This window comes from Muntiacus reevesi, chromosome 3 (genome assembly GCF_963930625.1).
Source record: "Muntiacus reevesi chromosome 3, mMunRee1.1, whole genome shotgun sequence".
Taxonomy (NCBI): Eukaryota; Metazoa; Chordata; class Mammalia; order Artiodactyla; family Cervidae; genus Muntiacus; species Muntiacus reevesi.
The window spans coordinates 164,908,452-164,932,420 of record NC_089251.1 but is presented as its reverse complement, the minus strand read 5'-3'; the positions used below and the strand labels follow the sequence as shown (position 1 = coordinate 164,932,420).

The following is a 23,969-nucleotide window of genomic DNA, read 5'->3' as shown; positions in this document are numbered from 1 at the left end:
TTCCCATGAGATGATGGGACCAGATGCCATGATCTTAGTTTTCTGAATATTAAGCTTTAAGCCAACTTTTTCACTCTCCTCTTTCACTTCCATTAAGAGGCTTTTTAGTTCCTCTTCACTTTCTGCCATAAGGGTGGTGTCATCTGCATATCTGAGGTTATTGATATTTCTCTTGGAAATCTTGATTCCAGCTTGTGCTTCTTCCAGCCCAGCATTTCTCATGATGTATAGCCACTGTCATATCAACATATGGAGCAGTTTTATCACTTCCAAAGTTTCCCTGTTCCCCTCCCCCACTTTTCCTGCATTTCTTTTTCTTCCAACATAACTGACATATAACGTTGTGTAAGTTTAAGGTGTATAGGGATGATGTGATACAGTTAGGTATTGCAGAATCATTAATAATGGGGTGACTTAACACCTCCATCACCTCTCATAATTGGCATTTCTGTTTCGTGGTGACAGCATTTAAGACTGACTCTCTTAGCATCTGTCAGGTCTATGATAGAGTGTCGTTACCCATACCCCCTGTGCTGTCCATGACATCCCGGAACTCTGGTCTCAGTCTCTGTGGGCCTTCACCTCTGGACTGTCCTCACGTATTTTTCTCAGTTTCCCCGCCCTCCGCTTAGGTAGCGCAGGTTGGCCAGGGTGGTCTGGAATTGAGTCTGTCTCTGCCCCCAGGTCACTTCTGCTCTTAGAAAATGCTGATTAGTTAGGCCCTGGTTAAATAGTTTTTCTGAAGGGCAGGCCTTGTTAAGAAGAGCAGAGTTCTCTGCTGTATTTCCAGATGATTCCTCTTCCCCTTCCTCTGCCAGAACCCAGGACGTTTTTCTTCAAGATTTCTTGTGAGGACCTGCTGAGCTCCTAGAAGTAAAAGTTACCTAAGTGGGTCGCCCTGACTTCTCTCTCTCAGACTTGCTCACTCTGAGCCTCTGACACTTCATCCCTTGCAGTTCAGGTTTCCTTGGGGCAGCTTTGATGTCTGCTGTGGGCCCTGTGGAATGCTGGTCCTTCAGGTTGAGTCTCTCCACTTTGAGGCTGGACCAGAGTTCAAGAACCTCAGAGTGTGACCAGCTGCCTGGTCTGCCCAGGACTGAGGGGTTTCCTGCGATGTGGGATCTTCAATGCTGAAAGTGACACAGTTCCTGGGAAACTGGGACAGTTGGGCACCTAATTCTGATTCCACTGTTTATATCAGCATTAGTCCAGACAATTCTGGACAAATATGTATTTTATGTCTGTATTCGCTGGATAACTACAGCTTTCTCCTGTATTTGTGTATATGTGTGTGTGCGTGCGTGCGTCCACGCGTGCCTTCCTCAGAGATTTCTCATGCTTTCCTGCAAGTCCAGCACAAATTTTGTTTGTTGCTATTTACTCAAGATCTAGTTATATAGTAGTGGGCAGGCCCTACAGAGCTGTAACCTGTAATTTCACTTTTTACTTCTGTTGTTGAGAGCATGTTACCATGTCACTCCCTAGTCATCTATAATATAGTTGCTGGTGGGTGCATATTTTTCTGCTTTATGTCTCTACCAACATTTATTGAACTAATATCCCATTTGGACATACATATAAGTTATTTCAGATTTTTCTCTTATAAAAATGCTGTGGTGGAAACCCTTATAGCTATATCTTTGTAGAAGATTATTTTCGTTTGATAAATTTCCAGAAGTAGAATTGCAGAATCAAATGGTTTGTTGCATTTTAAATCTTTTGAATTATATCACCAAATTGGCATCTCATTTCTCTGCACCCACATGACACTAGGAATGATCGCTTCTTGGTCCTTGTCTACCGGGGTCCAGCCTCGGCAGGATCCAGGGGGTACCCTCAGGATGTACGGCGTCGGTGAGAGAGCGAGCGAGAGAAGACACGTGAGACTACCCTTGATGGGGCCAAGTCTGCGAGGGAGAGAGAGAGAGAGAGAGAGAGAGAGAGGGAGTGACCAGACGGGGGTGCAGAGTCTGGCAGAGTCTGGCAATGCTTTATTTTTTACCGTGGCTTTTATACCCTAAATTAGTACATTTCTAAGGGGAAGATAGTTTAACATTACATCAGCTTGTTCTTCGGAAACCAGGGTGTTTTCTGCATACTTCTTTGTTTATGAGGGTCTTGTACATTATCTTCTGGCCTTGGGGCCTATTAACATTTTATGCAAGTCAGGTGAATGTAAACCTATTTTCTGTTTCTATGGTGACCTTAACTGAAAGGTAGCAGTCTCACAGGGCAACAGTACAGAGTAGAAGTATAACCTTGTTAACATAAAAGTTAATCCTTCTGCAGAAATTGTCAGTTGCGTTTATCTAAGAAGTTTACCCCACACTGACTCTGCAACTTTGGTGAGGCAGCTTCCTAGCACTCCTGGCTGACAATTAACAACCATCTCATTGGTACCACATTAGGGCTAAGTTCTTATTTTTCTAGATCTATAACTATAACAGTGGTTTCTATAACACAACCTTAGCAGATTAAAAGCAAAAACACAGCAAGCAAAACACGGCAAGCAATCGTTAACCCAGTAACCACTTTTAGAATAATTTTTCTTATGTTTTCTTAAAAGGGCTTCCTCACTCCCCGAAGGGTTCTATGTCTATTAGGGCCTTTATATGATCAGGTTCTTAGGCTGTTTTATGATTAGGGTATTATAAGCAATCATGCATATTAGTACTAAGGGCATAGACTGCTAAACGAACTAGAATGCCAGCAAAGGAGTTTAAATTGAAACACTCCTTTCACCCTGGATAATCTCATAAAATACCACCACCTGGGAAACTTATTGATTAAAGTTCTAAATTGATTCTTATTTGGAAAGAGATTGGGGAAGGCCTTCTGCCTGTGTCACAGAAATTAGGGAGTGGTCTATTGAAGCAAGCATCAGAAAGACAGATATCATCTTTAAGGTGAGTGCCGGGGGCAGCTTTTTGGAATTCCTGAAAACCTGATCCGCCTTGCCTGTCAGGTTTTCTCCTCATAACCTTGTCATGGGTGGAATCTCGTGAGCTGGCCTTTTTGAAACCCCTGAAAACCTGATCCGCCTTGCTGTCAGATTTTCTCCCTCATGACCTTGTCATGGGTGGGGTCTCGTGTGTTGGTTCCCAGCACTTGTCACTTTGATAAGATGCTCTCCCTTGCTGGTGAAGGCACTTGACTTTTGATCTCAGTGAGCCCTGTAAATGGTGCCTCAGTATTTTAGCATCTAAGTTTCAGATGTGGGTTCATCCTCAGAAGTATCTGACTCCTGCGCTCTTTTTAGCTTGTAATCAGTCTGTCTTGCAGTCTCCATGCCCTCCTTTCTCTGTACAGATAGTTAGATGTTCATGTTCTCCGAACTGGCTGTAGAAATCAGGCGCAGAAAGTAAATAGGAATAACCTTCCCCGAAAATATCTCTCTTCCCTGTTCTCTGAACACAGCCTCGGACCCCTGCCCTCTCCCCAAATTCTTTCACTCACCCGGGCTACAGTGACTCAGGCTTGCAAAAGGCTCAGATTGAATGATTGGTGTTAATGACTGGGTTTATGAAGAGCATTCAGTCAGCATTTATTGCTTCCCTTTTTCTTAGAAGACTGGGGCTCTGCACTGTACCTAACACTTTATTGAACACTTCACTAAATGCACTACTGGTGGGTACTGCAGGTGAGAGAGAAATTGGAATCAGGTGTTTGTGGTTTGATAGGTATGACGGATTACACAGAAAAATAGCTGTACCACGAGCAGGGAAAACCCTTGCCCTGTGAGTCTGGGCAGTGCTTCTGTGTACTACAAGCATTGAAAGGAGCTAGTGCTGTTTGGACTAAGACAGCTTTTCTGTGGGAGGCGTCTCTGAAGTGGACAGTTAATAGGAAAATGGTTTGACACTCACACATTTGTAGTAAGATTGCATCTTGTAAATAAGCCTGGGCACAAGTGTGCATTCAAGTCTTTAGTTATCATCTCACTAGCATGTTTTGAGAATTAAGAGCTAGAGAATAACAGCAGAATATATTAAATCGCTATTAAACTGCATTATCTCTGCAGTGGTTCTCTAGGTGTTTCATGTGTGTAGGTGTAGGTAGCAGGGAAGAGACCAGTGACTGCTGAGGTATCCCTGTGTTCCCCCCTCCTCTCCTGCCCCATAGACTGTTTGACATTGATTTTCTAAGGAAATGAAGTGTAGTTGTTTTGTAATATTATATTAGCTTCAGGTGTACGCATAGTGATTCAGTACTTTTATAGATTATGTTCCACATAAAGTTGTAATATAATGACTGTATTTCCCTGTGCTGTACTGTGTGTTATCCTTATTGCTTGTCTGTTTCATACACAGGAATTCATACCACTTAATTCACTACCCCTGTTTTGCTCCTCCCTCTTCCCTATCCCCACTGGTAAATGGTCTGTTATCTATACTGTGAATCTGCTTCTGTTTTGTTATATAGTCATTTATTTTTTATTTTTTTCATTTTTTTTCATTTATTTTTTAGATTCCACATATAGGTGATAATGTATACTGTATTGGTTTTTCTGTTTCTCACTTACTTCACTAAATGTAATATTCTTTAGGTCCATCTGAGAGGTTACCTTATCTTTAAAGGCAGTGTTGGAAGGCAAATTTGAACTAGCCTCAGGACAGCTATTGAACCTTAATTGGTAACCAGTTAGAACTGCTTTGGGCTCCCTTGATACTTGTGGGTTGTGGAAAATTCCCCAGGGAAAGGAGTGACTGTAATTAGAGGCAGGTCATTGTAGTTAAAAAAAAATGTGTTGTTCAGCCTCTCTATTGCCCTTTGTGGAAAGGAGATAGCCTGGGAACCCTGGGGTGGAGGAGGGCTCTTCCCTGGGGCCTGGTCTAGAGACCACAGGTGGCCGAGGCAGCAGAGCACCATCCAGGGAGCAGAAATTTGTTGTTGTTGTTGAGTCCTGTTTGACTCTTTGTGACCCTGTGGACTGTAGCAGGACAAGCTTCCCTGTCCTTCACTATCTCCCGGAGCTTTTTCAAACTCATATCCATTGAGTCGATGATGCCATCCAACATCTCATCCTCTGTTGCCTTCTTCTCCTGCCTTTGATCCTTCCCAGCATCAGGGTCTTTTCCAAGGAGTCAGTTCTTCAAATCAGGTGGACAAAGATTGGAGCTTCAGCTTCAGCATCAGTCCTTCCAATGAATATTCAGGACTGATTTCCTTTAGGATGGACTGGATCTCCTTGCAGTCCAAGTCAAAAGCATCAATTCTTCAGTGCTCAGCTTTCTTTATAGTCCAACTCTCACATCCATGACTACTGGAAAAACCATAACTTTGTCTATACAAACCTCTGTGGGCAAAGTGATGTCTTTGCTTTTTGATATGCTGTCTAGGTTTGTCATAGCTTTTCTTCCTGGGAGGAAGCGTCTTTTAATTCTATGGCTGCAGTCACTGTCTGCAGTGATTTTGGAGCCCAAGGAAATAAAATTTGTCACTGTTTCCATTTTTTCCTCATCTATTTACTGTGAAATGATGAGACCAGATGACATGATCTTTGTGTTTTGAATATTGAGTTTTAGGCCAGCTTTTTTACTCTCCTTTTTCACCTTTATCAAGGGGCTCTTTTCTAGAAATTGGGGTGTGTTTAATTTATATTAGCAGTCAGGAAAACTCATTTTTCTCTGCTCTTCTTCTCTCAAACCCACAAACAAGTCTATAGTCACAAGCTTCAACTTTAGGTTGCTTGGAATATTTTATTCAAAAGTTTCTACTTTGTTTATTTTTTCTTTCTATTTGGCATTCATCTAGCAACATCTGTATGTTTTTTTCCCCAAATCTACTTTTTGCTTCTCATTTCAATCTTCTGCTTAACTCCTGTCTTAAAATTTTTTCCTTTAGGATGAAATAGAGCTTTATTCTGAAAATTTCTTATCTCCATTTGTTGCTGTTAGTAGGTATTTTCTTTGTGGACACATTTTTTTAGCTTGAGAACTAGAATAGCATTTTTTGATTCTTTATTGGGATATTCTAGATTGAGAGAATACTCATTATAACTAAAAAAAACTCTCTTAATAATTGATTTGAATTGTCTAAAATCCCCATCCTACTGAGCCTTTCTGGTGCTCAGGGACTCCTGCGTGCTCTCAACTGATGCTCTGTGAGATCCTTCGCTCTGAAGATGTATTCCTGATGCATCTGTGGAGAGAGAAGTACTCCACGCCCACCTGCTCCTCCACCATCTTGTCATCCCTTTTATCTAAAAGCCTCAGAGGACTGATGCCTAATACAGTTCACAGGTCTTAAATCTGTTTATTGTGAGATATACCATCCCTGTAGAAAAATATGTCAGACACAGTGGTCGTAAAGAACAACGTAAAGACAGAGGGAACACCCCAAAACTGCCACCCAGATCAAGACCTGGTCTGTCTGGATATTGCACCCCAGCAGGACCACCATGTGTGCCCTTCCTTAATCACAGTTTCCGGCCCCCTTTCCTTTTCTGGTAACTAGTCTACTGCTTTATATTTTCCTTGCTTTAAAAATTTTACTTGTACTATCTATATATGCAGTCTTAACAGATAAATTAGTTTGACTGTTTTGAACTTTATGTAAATGAATTCATGTTATAAGTATTCTTTCTTAAGGTCCTTTTGCTCAGTATTGTGCCTGTGAAATTCCCTCCTCTTCTTTGTAGTGTTTATTTACATTGCTGTATAGAATTCTGTTGTTTGAATATACCACACACGATTCATTTAGGTTGGTTTCAGTGTCTGGCTAATGTAAATGCCACTGCTGCTATAAATGGCTGTGTATTTATTCCCTGGAGAGTTTGAAGGCTCTGTCTGGCGCACATATTCAGGAGAGGAATTACTGCTTGCAGAGCATTCACGTCTTCAGTAGTACTAGCTAACACCAGCAGTTTTCCACAGTCGTGACAGCCTCATAGCTTTTAATGAATCCATTTCTATCAAAATTGTCTAAATGAAAAACATCTTCCCCAATTTATTTTATCTCTGATCTTTAACATTAATTTGGATGATTTAAAAAATAAATGAAAAATGCATTTTTCCCCCCGTAGTAAATTTTATCCATGTTGGTGTAAAGTAGGAATCAGATAAACCAGAATAACCCATAGTGAGAAATTCTAGTTAGAAAATAGACTCTCTGACTGGGGGCAAGTGGGACAGCATGTGCAGCATGGGGCCTCCTGGGTAATAGATGTTCAGTTAGGGTTTGTTGGTCAGTTAATCCAGGAATGCCTATAATTGGTATAGAATTTTTTTTAATGATGTACAATTGTATCCCTAAGTTGTACTTTCCCAAATTCTAGGACTCCTAGTTTACCATTAGAACTGAATGGTGTGGAAAGTTAGAGTGTGAGGCATCTTACAAGTTTACTGTCTCCTAGAAGATGGTTGTCAGATTGTTAATTCAATCAGGCACATGTATTATTTGCTCTAAGATTGTAATCTCCTAAGGCAGGGATAGATTTTTCAGTGATTTAATATAGGAATAGTCTGAAAATAAGTTGCAATTAACAAAAGCGTGTTTGGGCCAGAATTCAAAGGTTAGCATTGTTTATTCCTAATGAAAGCTTCCAGGGGTGGCTCACGGGCCTGTATTACGGTTTTAGGATAGAAACATCATAATGTTAAACTATGCAATTTATTATTGAAAAACTTTGTATGAATAGTTGTTTTTCTCACCTGATTTTAAAATTTGAGGTGAGATATATTAATACATAACAAATCTATCATTTTTATCATTTTTACTTGTATGGTTCAACGACAACGACCTTAATAGAAGTACATGAACATTTTTATGCAACCATTACCGCTGGCCATGTCCAGAATTTTTTCTTCATCCCAAAGTCTGTATCCATTAAATAAGAACTCTCCAATCACCCCTCTCCCAGCCCCTTGCAGCCGCCATTCTACTCTGTCTCTATGAAATTGACTGCTCTAGATTCTTCACATAAGTGGAGTCATAGTTAAATGTATTTCTCCTTAGGTGTCTGGCTTATTTCACTTAGCATAATGTCTTCACGTCTCATCCATGTTGTGGCGTGTGTCAGACAGGGTTTCTTTTTGAGGCTGAGTAATATTGTGTGTGTTTCCGCATCTTGTTACCCACGCATCTGTTTGAGGACACTTGGGTTCCTCCCACCTTCAAGCTTTTGTGAACAGGGCTGCTTTGAACATGGATGTGCATGTGCAAATATTTGTTTCGAGTCACTGCTTTCAGTTGAAGAGTTGCTTTTTAACCTTCTTATGCCAAACCCTTTTTACTAGTGCTGATTTGACAATCAGCTTCCCCCAGAAACTGATCAGTTATATCCTTATTTTCTCATGAGAAGATAAGACAGAAAGAAGGGGAGTGTCCCACATTGCCTGTTTCTATTAATGGTAGCACTAAGATTGGCACCAGCCTGGGTCTTGCAGGTCATGGGGTTGCAAGGAGTCGGACACAACTCAGCAACTGAAAAACTGAGCTTCCCTGTGGCTCAGTGGTAAGGAACCCACCTGCCAGTGCAGGGGACTCGGGTTTGACCCCACGTGCTGTGGAGCAGCTAAGCCTGTGTGCCGAAGCTACTGAGTCTGTGCTTTGGGGCCCGGGAGCTGCAACTCCTGAAGCCTCCAGCCCTAGAGCCTGTGCCCCTTAACAAGAGAAGCTGCTACAGTGAGAAGCCGGCTCACTGCCCTTGGAGAGTAGTCCCTGCTTGCTGCAACTAGAGAAAAGCCTGAGCAGCAACAAAGCCGAAAATAATGAACTACATGAAGTTAAGAGCAGCAAAGAATTAAAAAATAAAAGATAGGCACCTGCCTTTCAGTAATTAGGAGACTATGATTGTGTTTTTTTTGTTGTTGTTAGATTTTGGTATCCATTATCCATTTGAGAAATAATAAAGTTGCATGCCATTTTTCCTTAAAATAGCTGCCTTATTTGTCAAGCATATATGGAACTTTTAATTTTAAAAGTTTGGTTAAAAACAATAGCAACATACACAAAATGAAACACTTTTGTCTGTGCTTTTACTGTGGAAATTTTAAACTACATACTGATACTTGATTTCAATAGTTACTTAAGGCTTGCATTCTGGAGAGTTGGGATGTCAGTGATTTTTAACCTTTTTGATTTTAGGGCTCCTTTGTATTCTCAAAAATTACTGAAGTCCAAACAGAGCTTTGAGTACGTGTGTGTTGGTGTTCAGTCACTTCAGTCGTGTCCGACTCTGCAACCCCATGGACCGTAGCCCGCCAGGCTCCTCTGTCCATGGGATTCTCCAGGCAGGAATACTGCCGTTGGTTGCCATTTCCTCCTCCAATGTGGGTGTGAGCTGCTGATTTACCATATTAGAAACTGAAACTGAGAAATGAAAAGATTTACTAGCTCATTTAAAAACAAACCTAAAAATTATAAATAATCTATTTTCTACGAAAAAATAGCTGTATTTTCTGACTGAAAGGTTTACTGAGAAGAGTAGCATTATTTTGCATTTTGGTACAATATCCTCAATGTCTAAACGTACTGAAAAGATAGTTATATTCCCATATCTGCTTCTGTATTCAGTCTGTTACAGTATGCTGTTTTGTTGTAATGTCTAAGGAAAATCTGACCTCACACAGGTATGTGGTTGGATAAGGGAAGAGTATTTTAGTAGTCTTTTCAGCTAATCATAGACATTTTTGTTACTATAACAGAACTCAGCAAGTGGTAGTTTCTTAAAGGTTAGTAGCAATGTAGAATTTTAAATGTATTAGTGACTTTTTCGTACTTGATTATACTAAAATCCATTTGTCTTTCTTGCACTCTGAATGACTCTGTCAAGCATAATTGTTATCAACATGCATTGGTCATTTGAAAAATGTTGCTTCAAGCTGTGTGAATATTCCAAATACTGACATACTATGAAATACGAAGTCTGCTATCAAAAGTTTACCTTTATCAATACCACCTTCTTTTGCTTGCAGAGTATCTTTAAATCTTGGGATTCTATCAAGCACAGAATGATAGATGTTTTTCCCACAATTTTAATTTTAACTTGAAAACTCTACTTTTTTTGTTGGCAACAAATACCATTAGTGACAGCTCAGTTTCTTCATGTTAAAGAAAAATGTCAGCTAAAGACCCAAGCCTGAATGACCATGATTTGTCAGTCATTCTTTCCAGTAAACATGGTGTTTCTTGAAGAAGGTGGTTTGCTTTAGCACAAGAAGCTGTAGCACAAGGCTTCTCCTCAGTTACCCCACAGTGCCGCAGTCTGCACAAGGGCTGTGTGGAGAGCGCGCGGTTTGAAGCAGAGTACTGAACAACCGTGTCCTCAAGGGGCGAGACTGAGTAATAGTCATCTTTCCCGCTGCATTAGGAACCTTCTTAGATGTGGGTGGCGTGATAGAAGGCCTGACGAGCCCTGGTGCCGGCTGGCGCGGGCCATGGTCTGCGCCGCAGGCCTGGCGGTTGCCCTCACTGTTGCTTTTGCACCACTAATAGAAATTGTGATGCAGTGAAGAAGATTTATAATATCTTAGTATTATTTTGAAAATAATTTTGATGTTATGGACCACCTCCTGTCTGGGAGGATGTGAGGGAACGGGTAGTTTACATTGTCATGTTTAATGTGGGTTAAACATTAGTAATCATGGGTTATGAAAAGATGTTTAAATCTTGTGTACATATTGCTGGGTCTTGAGAAGTTGCTTTTGCTTTCCCCCTCTGGTGCTTGTCTGCAGGCCATGGGTAGGGACTAAAGGAGTGTTGTACTGTGGTGTTAGAATTTCTGGAGGAAGAACATAGCATTCATTTGAATTTGATAGCATTTTTCTTTTTTTTTCTTTTTTTTACTTTTTCCCCTTTCAGGTACAAGTACTTCCTGAGAGAATTCAATTGTTTTGACTTTAGACACAAAGGAAGTACATGGACTGTGATTCATTTGAGTTGGGATATCTCAAGGAAGTTATTTGTAGCTTCTGCCTTGCCTTGGCCTGCATCCTCTTAGAAACTTCCATTGAGTAACTTGTTTGTGCTAAGTTCTGTGTCAGTGAACAAGTTCTGAGAAGGGTAGGTTCCCAGCCTCTGGGAGCACAGGGAAGAGAGTCAGGATGAAGCGAGATGAAAGCTGTTAGCGGGTTAGCACGGGATCTCTGGGAAGCTTCCCAGGAGAGGTGCTGTGTAGTAGGTGTTAGAGGAGATGTGGGCCTGGCTTGGCAAAGGAGCACCGGCCATGGCAACAAGAAGGAGAGGGGGATGCAGTCCAGGGAGTGGCCTGAGGGTGAGGGCTGAACATAGGCTGGATGCGGGGGCTGTGGCAGAGGACACGTGCAATCAGATCGTGAAGAGTCCTGCTGGGACTTGATCTCATAGACCAGTGGCTCTGAAAGCTGGTTCCAGACCAGCAGCGTCAGCATCTCTTGGGAACTTGTTAAAGATGCAGATATCCAGGTCGAGTGTCAGATAGGGGGGTGGGATGGGGCTGGGCTGTCCATTTCCGCTAGCTCTCTGGGGGATGGCCTGGTGTGGGGGAGGTGAGGGAACAGTCCAGGCTCTTTGAGTAACCTTGAGTTTTAGAAAGATCGCTCTGAGGATTTTCTGGAAGGTGGGACGGGGGTAAGTTAGGGAGCAAGTCATCCAATGTTTCTGTGGATGTGATGTGGGCCTGGACCAAAGGCAGCAGGAAGGAATGGATTTGCTGGAGATAGATTCTCTGGAACTTTATTGCTAGGAGAGGACTTAAAAGCTGAGAAGACATCTGAGCTTTGCTCTTTGACCTGCCAGCAGTCACGGATGGAGAGTTTTAAAGGCTCTCGCTGCCTTGTGTCTTCAGGGAATAGCTTTTACTGAAAGTGAAACATCCAGCATCCCTTCGGATAACTTGCTGGAGCCTCTTGCATCTCCTTTTTGAGGATGCTGCTTAGCTCAGGATGGCGACCTCTGGACAGGAAGCGCGCACCCTCAGGGCTCCCGGTCTTAGCAGGGACAGTGCAGTGTCATTTCACTCACTCGTTTCAGCTCCTGGCAAGCTTAGTAAATGGCGCATGGCATCCAGCTCCTTACATAAGGTGTGTGTTTCCTGTGAGTCGGCGTGGAGCGCTCTTTTACTATTGAAATCTTACCAGTCTGTAGTGCCATTTGGTATATGTATGTGTCCAGAGGGGTCTCTGATTTCAGTTACAGCGATTATTATGTTATTATATTATGTTCATATGTTTATCAATAGAAGTGTGTTAAAACCTTTATTCTTCATTATTTTTAATTCTTTTTTCTGTGTGTCCCATTTTGTCTTACAGATTTGTCAGACTCCAGGGCCTTCAAGCTGTGATTAATCTGATGGTTCGTGAAACAACTGGGAAAACAGACATTTTGTGTGCCATCTGAAGAGTGTGTGTCTATGTATATTTAAAACTTTCTTTCTACACATACACATTTACACAAGAAGACAGGCTCATTCTTGTGCGCTCTTGAAGAGTTTTACAACTGATGAAAATTAATTTAAGAATCAGATGGAGCAACTTGATACCACTGGGCTCAGGAGCCCAGGGGGAAAAATACATCACTAATGGCCAGTTTTCCATATGGTCTTCACGGGTAAAGAAAGTTTGCAAAAAGAAGAGAAAAAAAAACTTGCGCAGATCAAGCCTCAAAAATACCTCTCCAGTTTAAAGGAACTAAGTGAGAAGGTGACTGAGGGAGAAGTGTGATTCAAGCCTTGCAGGTGGGAGTGTGCTGTGCTTTTTGCACTTTATTTTTCAGTGGGTCTGGTGATTTGGACAGACGTTAACATTCAGGACTGAAGAGTGACTCTCACTGTGCGCTTATGACTGGAGGAAAGCCAGCCAGGGTGTGATGGGGCAGGTTTGAACAATGAACTGATTCCTTTGCCTTTTTTCAGTTAACTGAAAAAAGTCCAGAAATTTTAATTTATTATTTCCCTTTTCCTTGCCTGTATCTGTAGGATAGTTCCTTAAGGTAGCAATTGAAACTGCTAATCACAAAATAATTATCAAGGCGCATTCTTGTAAAACCTCTTTCCTTGGACTGTACCCAGGGCATTTGGAGACGGTCTCGGAAGGTGGTCAGGAGAGTGCCCTTCAGGTCACTGTTCAGGGAGACAGTGAGAGAAGAACCCAACTGTTGCCTGTGTTTCCATTTTAAGGGGTTCTTTCCCCTGTTGAGTCCAGGCATGCTTGCATGTAAGAGGAGGACCAGTTGATGGACTTGATTCTGGGATTAGTTTTTTCCTTCAAGATGGAAAAGCACGTCATCCTTAGGAGCAGAAAGCGGGAGGAGTGACTAGGGGAGGGAGAACGGAGACCTCCTGCAGCCCAGCTGGGCTTCCCTTTGTCAGCACATGTGTTTAGATTAGCTGGAGGTCCACGCTCCCAGAAAGCCCTGGAACCTCCTGGCTCTGCTGGGGGCAGGGGCTTCCTTGCCTGCCTCTGTGGCCCCCAGGGTTGCGTCAGCCTGTGTCAGGGCCCTCCCTGGGGACACAGCCACATGCCGGGAAGCCCAGTTGGACTCTGAAGTTGGAGGTTTCTGGCTCTGAACAGTGAGGAAAGAGTTTTTTTTTTTCCTCCTAAAATTTGGACTGCTGTCTGCACAAACTCCGGTCTGTTTTGCACAGTTTGTGTGCCTTTTTTTCCCTTTATGCAATCTTCTTCAGCTTTAGCAGCAGAAATTTGTCTAGCTGAGAAAGCAAGCCCGAGGGTGGCTTCAGAAGGAAGATGATCCTGTGTGTTCTGTCTCTGTATCTGAACTTTTGAAGGGGACACTCCAGCTCGAGGGATTCTTAAAGCCTTAAGTTACTTGAAATCTGTGTATTTGCAGCCCTTTGTGTCTGGAATCACATTACACTAAACTGGAATCTCAGGCTGAATAAGAAGAACCAAGTGAAAAGAAGACTCAGTTTCTTTATCACCACTTGTCATGATGCTCTTTCTCCAAAGGGTCACCCGGCTCTTCCTCTAAGAACTTGAAAATAAAAATGGACCCCACATTTTTTTTAAGCATTATCTTTTCTTAGCAGACTGCCATCATCTTTTATAGAGGAATTTTTTCACTATGCATTTGGTGGAGCTTTATAAAATATTGACCTTCTAATTAGAACCAGGACAGTTTCAATTAAACGGGGTCGGATAAAACAGTGAAAGCCAACCACAGAAATAATACCAGTCAGTGAGAGCAATTGGTTTAAATTTATTGGCATTCAGCTTTGCTCTTTTAAGTAAAACGGTTCTTCCAAAAAAGTATGTATGCAGCGGTGGAGCATGGGCCTGTCCTGTGCAGCGACTCCAACATCCTCTGCCTGTCCTGGAAGGGCCGCGTCCCCAAGAGCGAGAAGGAGAAGCCTGTGTGCCGCAGGCGCTACTACGAGGAGGGCTGGCTGGCCACGGGCAACGGGCGCGGCGTCGTCGGGGTGACCTTTACCTCCAGCCACTGCCGCCGGGACAGAAACACTCCGCAGAGAATCAACTTCAACCTGCGGGGCCACAATAGTGAGGTGAGCGGGCTTCTGTTTCCCTTTCGGTCTGGTCACGGGCAGTGTTTGTGAGCCCTGCCTGGCATGGACTCCTGGTTCTCAGACTTGCTGCCAGTGGAGACTTCTCAGATGTGAACCCTGTCTTCTGTGTGTGTTCTCAGGGAGACCCAGTTCCCGGTGGCCTGTGTCACCTCTCCAGCATCCCTCGTTCTCCTTTTGCTGTGGTGGGTGGGCTGCCCCCTGGCAGGGACCCCAAGATGGCGTTCTGACCAGGTGTGAGATTGGATGAGAGGCTCCTAACCTGCCTGCCACACTCCAAGCCTTGTGGTCACCTGGATCAAGGCAGAGCCCCTGCCCTGGGGTCAGACGGGCTATGCAGGCCACGGGCGTGGTGCTGCCTCGGTCATGCAGTCACATCTGTGTGCGGGTGGTGGTGTCACACCTCGCGTGTATTCTTGTGTCAGAGGTAGACAGAGGAACTAACTGGACGGAAATGAAGGGAGTAATTAATGGGACAACAGCCACAATTTTGCACATCTACTGGGTATAGTATATTGAGGACATTATGCTGTGTATACCTGTGTATAGATTCCTTTGGGCTTCTGATAACATAAATTTGGTCATTCTCTTTGAAATTCCTTCTACCAGCATTTAGTGAGCAATGTGTTTAGAAGAAGAAATGTACTTACATATAACCTGTTAACCATATTCATGCTGCCTTGTCCACTAGTTTCTTATGAGGAATCCACCTTATTTTGTCATTAGGTGGTTTTGGACAGTTCTGAAGGGGAAGAATATTTTTGAAGGGTAGCATGCAGTAAAAGTGCATTAACCTTAAGCGTACATCTTGGTGATTATTTACGTGTGCAGTCTGAAGTGTAACCATCACCCAGATTGAGGTGCAGAGCATTCCCAGGACCCCTTCCCAGTCTCTGCACCCCACTGTGAGGTGGCTGAGACTCTCACTTCTGTCATCACAGAACAGTTGAGCCTGTTCTTGAGCTTGCTGTGAGTGGAATCATTCATGTGCTTCTGCCTCTGGCTTCTCACTCAGCACGGTGTCTGAGGTACGTCCCTGCTGTGTGCCACGAGTGCGCTCTTGGTCTGCTCTTCAGCCTCCCCCAGAGGAGGACACCACTGTCTGTTCATTCTGCTGGTGGGCATTTGGAATGCTTCCAATTTCTGGCCGTTTTGTTGAAACGTGCCTTTAACACTCATGTGTGTGCCTTCTTGTGGATCTCTGCACTCTTGTTTCATTCTTTTACAAGTGGTTGACCAGTTTTCCCAGCACCACTTGTTAAAGAGGTTGTCTTTTTTCCATTGTATATCCTTGCCTCCTTTGTCAAAGATAAGGTGTCCATAGGTTCGTGGATTTATCTCTGGGCTTTCTATTCTGTTCCATTGATCTATATTTCTGTCTTTGTGCCAGTACCATACTGTCTTGATGACTGTGGCTTTGTAGTATAGTCTGAAGTCAGGCAGGTTGATTCCTCCAGTTCCATTCTTCTTTCTCAAGATTACTTTGGCTATTCCAGGTTTTTTGTATTTCCATACAAATTGTGAAATTATTTGTTCTAGTTCTGTGAAAAATACCATTGGTAGCTTGATAGGGATTTCGTTGAATCTATAGATTGCTTTGGGTAGTATAGCCATGATCTCTGCACTCTTGATGGGTTTCTGGGTCGTAGGATGGGCATGCATTTAGGTTTAGTAGGAATTGCCCGGTACGATTTTCCGAAGTGATTGTGCCATTTGATACCGCTATAGTCAATGTATGGAAAGTTTCAGTTGTGTAAGACACTTAATTTGGATTTGAATTTTTCATATTAAAAAGGTGATTTTATGCAAGGAATTTCTGTTTATAGATATTTGTGTTCTTCACACACACACACCCCTGTAATTTTGAACTGGATGCTCTCTTAGGAGACATATTTTAGATTCTGCGTAACAAATTACCATGGACCTAGTAGCTCCCAGCACCCACTTCTAATGTCACAGTCTGTAGGTCTGCAGTGCTGGCTGGGTCCTCTGTGTGGGGGCCTCAGGGGTGGGAAGCAGGATGGCAGTAAGGACTGGGAGCTTTTCTGAGGCTGGGGTAGCCCTCAGCCGCGTCCATTTCTGTTGACAGAAATCAGTTGCCTGCAGTTGTAGGACTGAGACCCTCAGCCCTGAGAGCTGCCCGGGCTCCTGCCTTGTGGCCCTCTCACAGCGTGGCCACCCGTGTCTCAGCAGCTGGCAGGAGAGCGTCTGCTGTAGCTCCAGGTCTGACTTTGCACCTCTGGAGAGGCTCATCTCCGTGTGAGGGTATCGTCTGGGGCGTACACACCAGGGGCTGCTGCTTTAGAATTCTGTCTCCCAGAAGAGAGGTGATGATAATTCCCAGTGGTATGTGTATTTCACCACTGAAACTATTTCATGTGACTTTTCTATTTTGTAATTTTACTTTTCATTTCTATTTTTTTTTAAATTGAAGTACCATTGATTTCTAATATTGTATTAGTTTCTAGTGTACAACACAGTGGTTCAGTTATCCATACATATAATACTTTTTCATTTATTTTCCATTATGATTTATTATAAACTACTGAATATATCTTGGAATATATGTGGGGAAAAAAAAGATACTGAGTATAGTTCCCTGTGCCACTTTCTGTTCCTGATGTTAGAATAGTTCCTATTTATTGGGCACCTGCCAAGTAGGGTGCCCAGCCATCCTGGTTTCCCAGCGTGTGAGACTCCCAGTACTAAGACTGGAGAGGCCACGGGCAGGCTGCCCAGGGCCAGAGCTGCTTCCAGCTGCCGTCCAGCCCAAGTACCTCATGGATGTCCACAGCAGACTAGGGGTAGATTTATCATTCCCATTTTACAGGTCAGAAAGCTAAGGTTTACGGGTGTTAACTGCCTTGCCTTGGTTCATACAGCTCGTATGGAGGACAGCTGGAATTGGACCCCAGAGCTCTGCCACTCTCCTTCAACATATCTTTATTTTCTTAAAACTTCTGTTACGTGTGAGTTCTCAGTCCTTAATCCACAGTTGTGAAGTCTCAGGGCTCTGAAAAGGAACAGATTTTTCAGGCAAGACCTGAACTGATGTGAGGCTTTTTATTGTCATCACCCCATCACGTCAGCTGCAGAAATATTTATATTTTATTATAGGTGCTACCCAGACCCTGCTGGGGTTGTCATATATTGATGGTGTCTGCTGTTTTCAGCATCTAAAATTTCAAAAACTCTGAATTTCAAAACCTACCTAAGCTGCAAGGATTACTCAGTGCAACTGAGTACTGGAGTGATTTACTCAGTCATTTTGAGTAAATGATTATGGACCTGTATTTTTCTTTAAGGGAATTATGAAATGCAACCTCCAAAGACTTCTGTCTTTTTTCCTTTTCAGGAAGGATGACATTTTGGTCATCTCTGTCCATTGCTCATTCCCCTTATCTTCACTGCCCTTCCACACAAGGCGCAAAGTCCCCTTGTGCCCGCCCTCACACACACACCCTGAAGACTCTAGTGAAGGGCTGTGGCAGGATTTTACTCTTCTTTCTGGCCATGGGATAACAAGACTGCAGACGTCAGATCTAGTTGTCGGCTGATTTCACAACTGAAACACTTGGGCATGTTTTCTTCCAGTTATTATTGATGCCTTGCAAGTTAGTCACTTAATTCTTTAACGAGATTTTCTTCACTTGAGAGCGGACAGACATTTTTGCATGCTTGGTGGGATTAGTTTCCTTATAGGAATACTTCCACTGTGACAGTGTTTCCTGGGTTGTTGGATCTGGTTACTTTTTCTCCGAGAAGCTTCTTTTGACCCTCTGCCCTCCGCACGCCCCACTCCGCACCCCAGGCTCTTCGCTGTACACCGAACAGACCTCTGTGCTTGCACTGGTAAGGCTTTATTACAGTTACCTGCTTGTGTGAGTTGGTAAAATTTACTGATGATGGTCTGTTCTCGTGGTCTTAATTTCCTCACCTCCCACTATTTTAAATATCATTCATTCATTTTAATTTCCTCTAACTTGTCAGCCTGCTTCAGTGGGGCGTCTTTCCCCACCACTCCACTGAGATGGTCATGTTCCTAGTGATGCCACGTTGCTGAACCTGTAGGCCACTTTATTGTCCCCGCTGTCTTGGAAGCTTCCCAGGACTCCAGGCTCTCCTGATCTTCCTCTTACCTTTCTGGTCTCTGCTTTCTACCCTTCCTTGCTGGCTCTGCCTTTTCTTGCCTTGTCTTTCAGTGTTGGAGGGCCCCAGGTGTGCCCCTGATTCTAGATCATCTCTCCAGGTTGGCACGTGCAAGATGTACCTGTATGCTGACGATTCTCAAATTTATGTCTTCTACCTGCATCTCCTTCTGAGAAGTTCCAGATTCTGTTCTTTAGTTTGTTGTCTGAGATACAGAATTGGACATCAGTCATCCTGCTTTTCAAACACTAAGTCCTCTCTGAGAGCCTCTTTCTCCACTGCCCCATCAGCCGCCAAACCTATCTCACCATCTGTCTTCTCCATCTCAGGAGATGGCCCCGCGGCCAGCCAGGGAGTCACATGTCCAGCACAGCGCCTCCCTGTCCTTCCTTTCCTTGTTCCCATTTGTCAGCAAGGCTTCCTAGTGTCTTCGACGTCCGTGTGATGTCTAAGCCATGCCTTCCTCTCTCCTTTGCCATCATGCTGGACAAGCCTTCTCACAGATCTTAAACTCTGTTGTTAAGCCATTGTGGAGGGCCGTGCTTAATAGGATATGTTTGGTTTCTCAAGTATTGTTAAACTATTCTAAAGAATTTGTATCCGGTGTACTTTAGTTATCTTTTGTCTTTCCTAAAAATATTGCATGACATAGGTGCTAAGAAGATCTAGTATTTATTGAGTGTGTGTTATGTGCCGGCACCATTTCATCCTGACAGCAGCTCTGGGACTTTGAGCCTGCTGTTATCATCATCTTTCAGATAAGGAGACCGAGGTGCAGGGTCCTCGAGCAGCTTACCTGAGACAACGCACCTGTGCTAAGTGACGGAGCTGAGACTGAGCCAGAGCGCCTCAGACCCCACACTCTTAGCCTCCCAGAAAATGATCCTTGTTTTCAGTCCTTATTGTCTTCTCCATGCTCAGTGGTTTCAAGACTAGTTTCTGTGGTTCACTCTGCCTTCAGGTTCCAACACAGTGGGCAAGAAGTGCCTGGGGACATCTCTGCTGACCCTGAGGAGGGGAGCAGTGTCTGGCTGCGCGGCTGCTCACCCGAGCCCTTTGGTGTCTGCCCTGCCGGCTTCCCTCCTCTCGCGGTGTCTGAGCCTCCCCAGGCTTCCTTCTCCTGAGCCCTCTCTGCAGGCACTCTGTTCTGTGAAGCCAGTTGCCACCCTCCTCCACTTTCTGTCTTCCTGGGCCGTGGTCTGGGCTTCTGTGTGTGTTTTCATGCTCCTTGTTTGAAGATGATTTCTAAGAAATGGATGAGGATCATTTTTATTTTGACATTTTTTTAAAGGATCTTAAAGACATAAGATGCAGATTTATTTTCCCTAGACAAAACCCAGAATATAATATAATTATATTTTATTAAGAAAATAGAATTTGTCAAAATAATGGCATTACTCATTTTTTCCTTTAGCAATTTGGTCTATTTTTTTTTCTCTTAATAGGAATAAGTGATCATGCCTGAAAGTACTGTAGACACATGGGAAACTATTCTTTGAGTGTATATTTGCTGAAGAGGATGAGAAAGGGATATGGGTACAAGACTAATTTTTTTGGTAACAGCCTCCTAGGGAAGCAGCTGCAAGCTTTATCATGTCAAAGTGAGAGTGAACAAGAATGAGATTATTATTGAAGTCTGGGAAAGAAATATTTCTTTAACTCTTAGGAATCTGTGTTCATGGTTTATTAGTAGCTGAACCTATGGATTCTCGAGCCAGACAGCTTGGGTTTAAGCTGAACCCCTTTCTGCATGGTTTGGGACAAGTGCATACTTTCTGTGTGCTGTGTTTTACGGTCTCCAAGGGAACACACCGCCTGTCACCTGAAAGGGTGGTGGTGACCACTAGATGTGACCCACGACAGTGCATGTAAAAGAGCTCTAGTCTTAGTTCTTGTTTAATATTGTTAGAGCTCATCCTCGGATGTCTTACCCATCTGCATTTCCTTCTGAAGCTGGAACAGTGGAGCCACAGCTTCTTTGCTGAGGTTGTGTGAGTTGGCCTCGCGATTGTAGAATATGGGAATGGAATGTGAAGTGGGGGCAGGTTGAGGGGTTAGGAACAGGATGGGAGGTACCCCAGCTGAGGGGTAGGGGAGGCCGAGCTTGTGCCAACAGTTTTATTACAGGGTGGGATTCTGGGACTCTGCGCACCTCATCTGTGTGAGGTTCCACATCTGTAAGGCATCCTTGACTTTGTCTCAAGCAGAGCTCGCCCATCCTATTGGCTGCTGTCCGAGTCCGTGGGACAACGCAGGAATGGATCCGTGTGCCCTGGCAGCAGGTATCACTTTCTGTAGGAGGTTTTCGTCTAGTGCTGATCAAAGTCATCTCTCTGGGATGTGGCCTGGGGTGGGTGGGGAGGGTGCAGGTCAGGAAAGAGAGCCTGGAAACCTGTACTGTGCGTCCGTTTGATGTTTCTAATTGGCTCCATCCACTTGTGCTCAGTCGTCTCCGACTCTCTGCTTCCCACAGACTGTAGCCCACCAGGCTTCTCTTGTCCATGGGATTTCCTTCAGGAATTCTTCCTCTAGGAAAGCATACTGGAGTGAGTTGCCATTTCCTTCTCCAAGGGATCTTCCCGACCCAGAGATCAAACCCTCGTTTCCTGCAACTCCTGCATTGGCAGGCAGATTCTTTACCGCTGAGCCACCTGGGAAGCCGGCTTCATCCACATGCTTGACTGCAAACTTCCAAAACAAATCCACCTATGCATGTTGCTCAAGACTGTACTGCTGGGGATTTTTGTCAACCTCCTGGCAACTTACATTTGGTTTTGTTGCTTTTGTGTAGGATTCTTACTGACACTTGTTTTTTCCACTTGCCCTAGTTAGATTTGGTTAAATAATATACAGAGGAAAGAAACTGTCTCTGTCCCCGGGACCTTTAGTTTTCTTGAATTAATCCTGTCTAAACTCAGGTCCTTCCTTTCTCCTCCCTCTGTATAATCCCTAAAACAGTGTTTCAAGCAAAAGCAAATTTTGTCTGTCTTAGCTCAGTGCTTCTCTTTATTTCCTTCTTATACCTTTAGAGTTAAGAGTTTGTTAATCAGAAGGTTAAAATAGAAAAATAAATAACCTTGAAAGTAACATTGTTGTCAGTAAAGTTTATTTTGTAAATTTCTTAGTATCAGAAGTAAATGTTTAAAGGTTTTGTTTATTCAGTGGTGGTTTAGTTGCTAAGTTATGTCCACTTTTGGGACTCCATGGATTGTAGCCTGCCAGGCTCCTCTCTCCATGGGTTTTCCCAGGCAAAAATACTGGAGTGAGTTGCCATTTCCTTCAGAGGATTTTCCTGACCCAGGGATCGAACCTGCATGTCTTACATTGCAGGTGGTTGCTTTATTGCTGAGCCACCAGTGAAACCCCTGTTTATAACATACTATAAGTTAACTTTTAGGACTTGGGAGATTGACTTTATTCATACAGAGTTAGAAAACAGAAGTGTAAAAGCCTTGCTATTGTCTTGCCATTCTCTTGATATTTTCGTGATTTTTGGATTTTATTTTCCCCCCTTTCAGGAAATTTACTACAGATGGGATTTGTGGCTAATTAGAGAATTACTTAAGCAACATGACCAAAGAGCTCTTCCTTCTTTCCAAGGCCTTAAATATTTCTTTTCCCTTAATTAAACTTAAAAAAACCTAATTATCTACTTTATTTCCAAGATCAAAATCACCTTAGGGAAGTCAGAATCTGTAATGTTAATTGACTTTTTTCTCAGATAACAAATACTTGCTTAGGAGATCAATACCTCTTTAAAATTAAAAAATGTATTATATATTAGATCAGTACTGTAAGAGAAATATAACCTGAGGCACATGCATAATTTGAAATTTCCTAGCAGCTACAGTATAAAGTAAAAAAAAAAGTGAAATTAATTTTAATAATATATTTTATGTGTTCAATTCAGTTACTCAGTCGTATCCGACTCTTTGCAACCCCATAAAACGCAGCACACCAGGCCTCCCTGTCCATCACCAACTCCTGGAGTCCACCCAAACCCATGTCCATTGAGTTGGTGATGCCATCCAACCATCTCATCCTCTGTTGTCCCCTTCTCCTCCTACCTTCAATCTTTCCCAGCATCACGTTCTTTTCAAATGAGTCAGCTCTTTGCATCAGGTGGCCAAAGTATTGGAGTTTCAGCTTCAACATCAGTCCTACCAATGAACACCCAGGACTGATCTCCTTTAGGATGGACTGGTTGGATCTTCTTGCAGTCCAAGGGACTCTTAAGAGTTTTCTCCAACACCACAGTTCAAAAGCATCAATTCTTCTACGCTCAGTCTTCTTTATAGTCCAACTCTCACATCCATACATGACCAGCCTTGACTAGACAGACCTTTGTTGACAAAGTAATGTCTCTGCTTTTTAATATGCTGTCTAGGTTGGACATGACTTTCCTTCCAAGGAGTAAGCGTCTTTTAATTTCATGACTGCAATCACTATCTGCAGTGATTTTGGAGCCCAGAAAAATAAAGTCAGCCACTATTTCCCCATTTATTTCCCATGAAGTGATGGGACCAGATGCCATGATCTTCGTTTTCTGAATGTTGAGCTTTAAGCCAATTTTTTCACTCTCCTCTCTCACTTTCATCAAGAGGCTCTTTAGTTCTTCACTTTCTGCCATAAGGGTGGTGTCATCTGCATATCTGAGGTTATTGATATTTCTCCTGGCAATCTTGATTCCAGCTTGTGCTTCCTCCAGCCCAGCGTTTCTCATGATGTACTCTGCATATAAGTTAAATAAGCAGGGTGACAATATATCAGCCTTGAAGTACTCCTTTTACTATTTGGAACCAGTCTGTTGTTCCATGTCCAGTTCTAACTGTTGCTTCCTGACCTGCATACAGGTTTCTCAAGAGGCAGGTCAGGTGACCTGGTATTCCCATCTCTTTCAGAATTTTCCAGTTTATTGTGATCCACACAGAGAAAGGCTTTGGCATAGTCAGTAAAGCAGAAATAGATGTTTTTCTGGAACTCTCTTGCTTTTTCAATGATCCAGTGGATGTTGGCAATTTGATCTCTGGTTCCTCTGCCTTTTCTAAAACCAGCTTGAACATCTGGAAGTTCATGGTTCACATATTGCTGAAGCCTGGTTTGGAGAATTTTGAGCATTACTTTACTAGCATGTGAGATGAGTGCAATTGTGTGGTCATTTGAGCATTCTTTGGCATTGCCTTTCTTTGGGATTGGAATGAAAACTGACCTTTTCCAGTTCTGTGGCCGCTGCTGAGTTTTCCAAATTTGCTGGCATATTGAGTGCAGCACTTTCACAGCATCATCTTTTAGGATTTGAAATAGCTCAACCGGAATTCCGTCACCTCCACTAGCTTTGTTCGTAGCGATGCTTCCTAAGGCC

At 43.2% G+C, this 23,969-nt stretch overlaps 1 protein-coding gene across 1 annotated transcript in view; it reads left to right on the top strand.

Moving 5' to 3' along the window:
• TULP4 (TUB like protein 4) overlaps positions 1-23,969 on the top strand; it is a 190,690-nt gene that overhangs the window by 39,132 nt on the left and 127,589 nt on the right. Inside the window, exon 2 of the mRNA XM_065931049.1 lies at positions 12,231-14,440. Coding sequence (XP_065787121.1) covers positions 14,189-14,440 — 252 coding nt within the window. The 5' untranslated portion in view covers positions 12,231-14,188. The remainder of the gene's footprint in view (positions 1-12,230; positions 14,441-23,969) is intronic.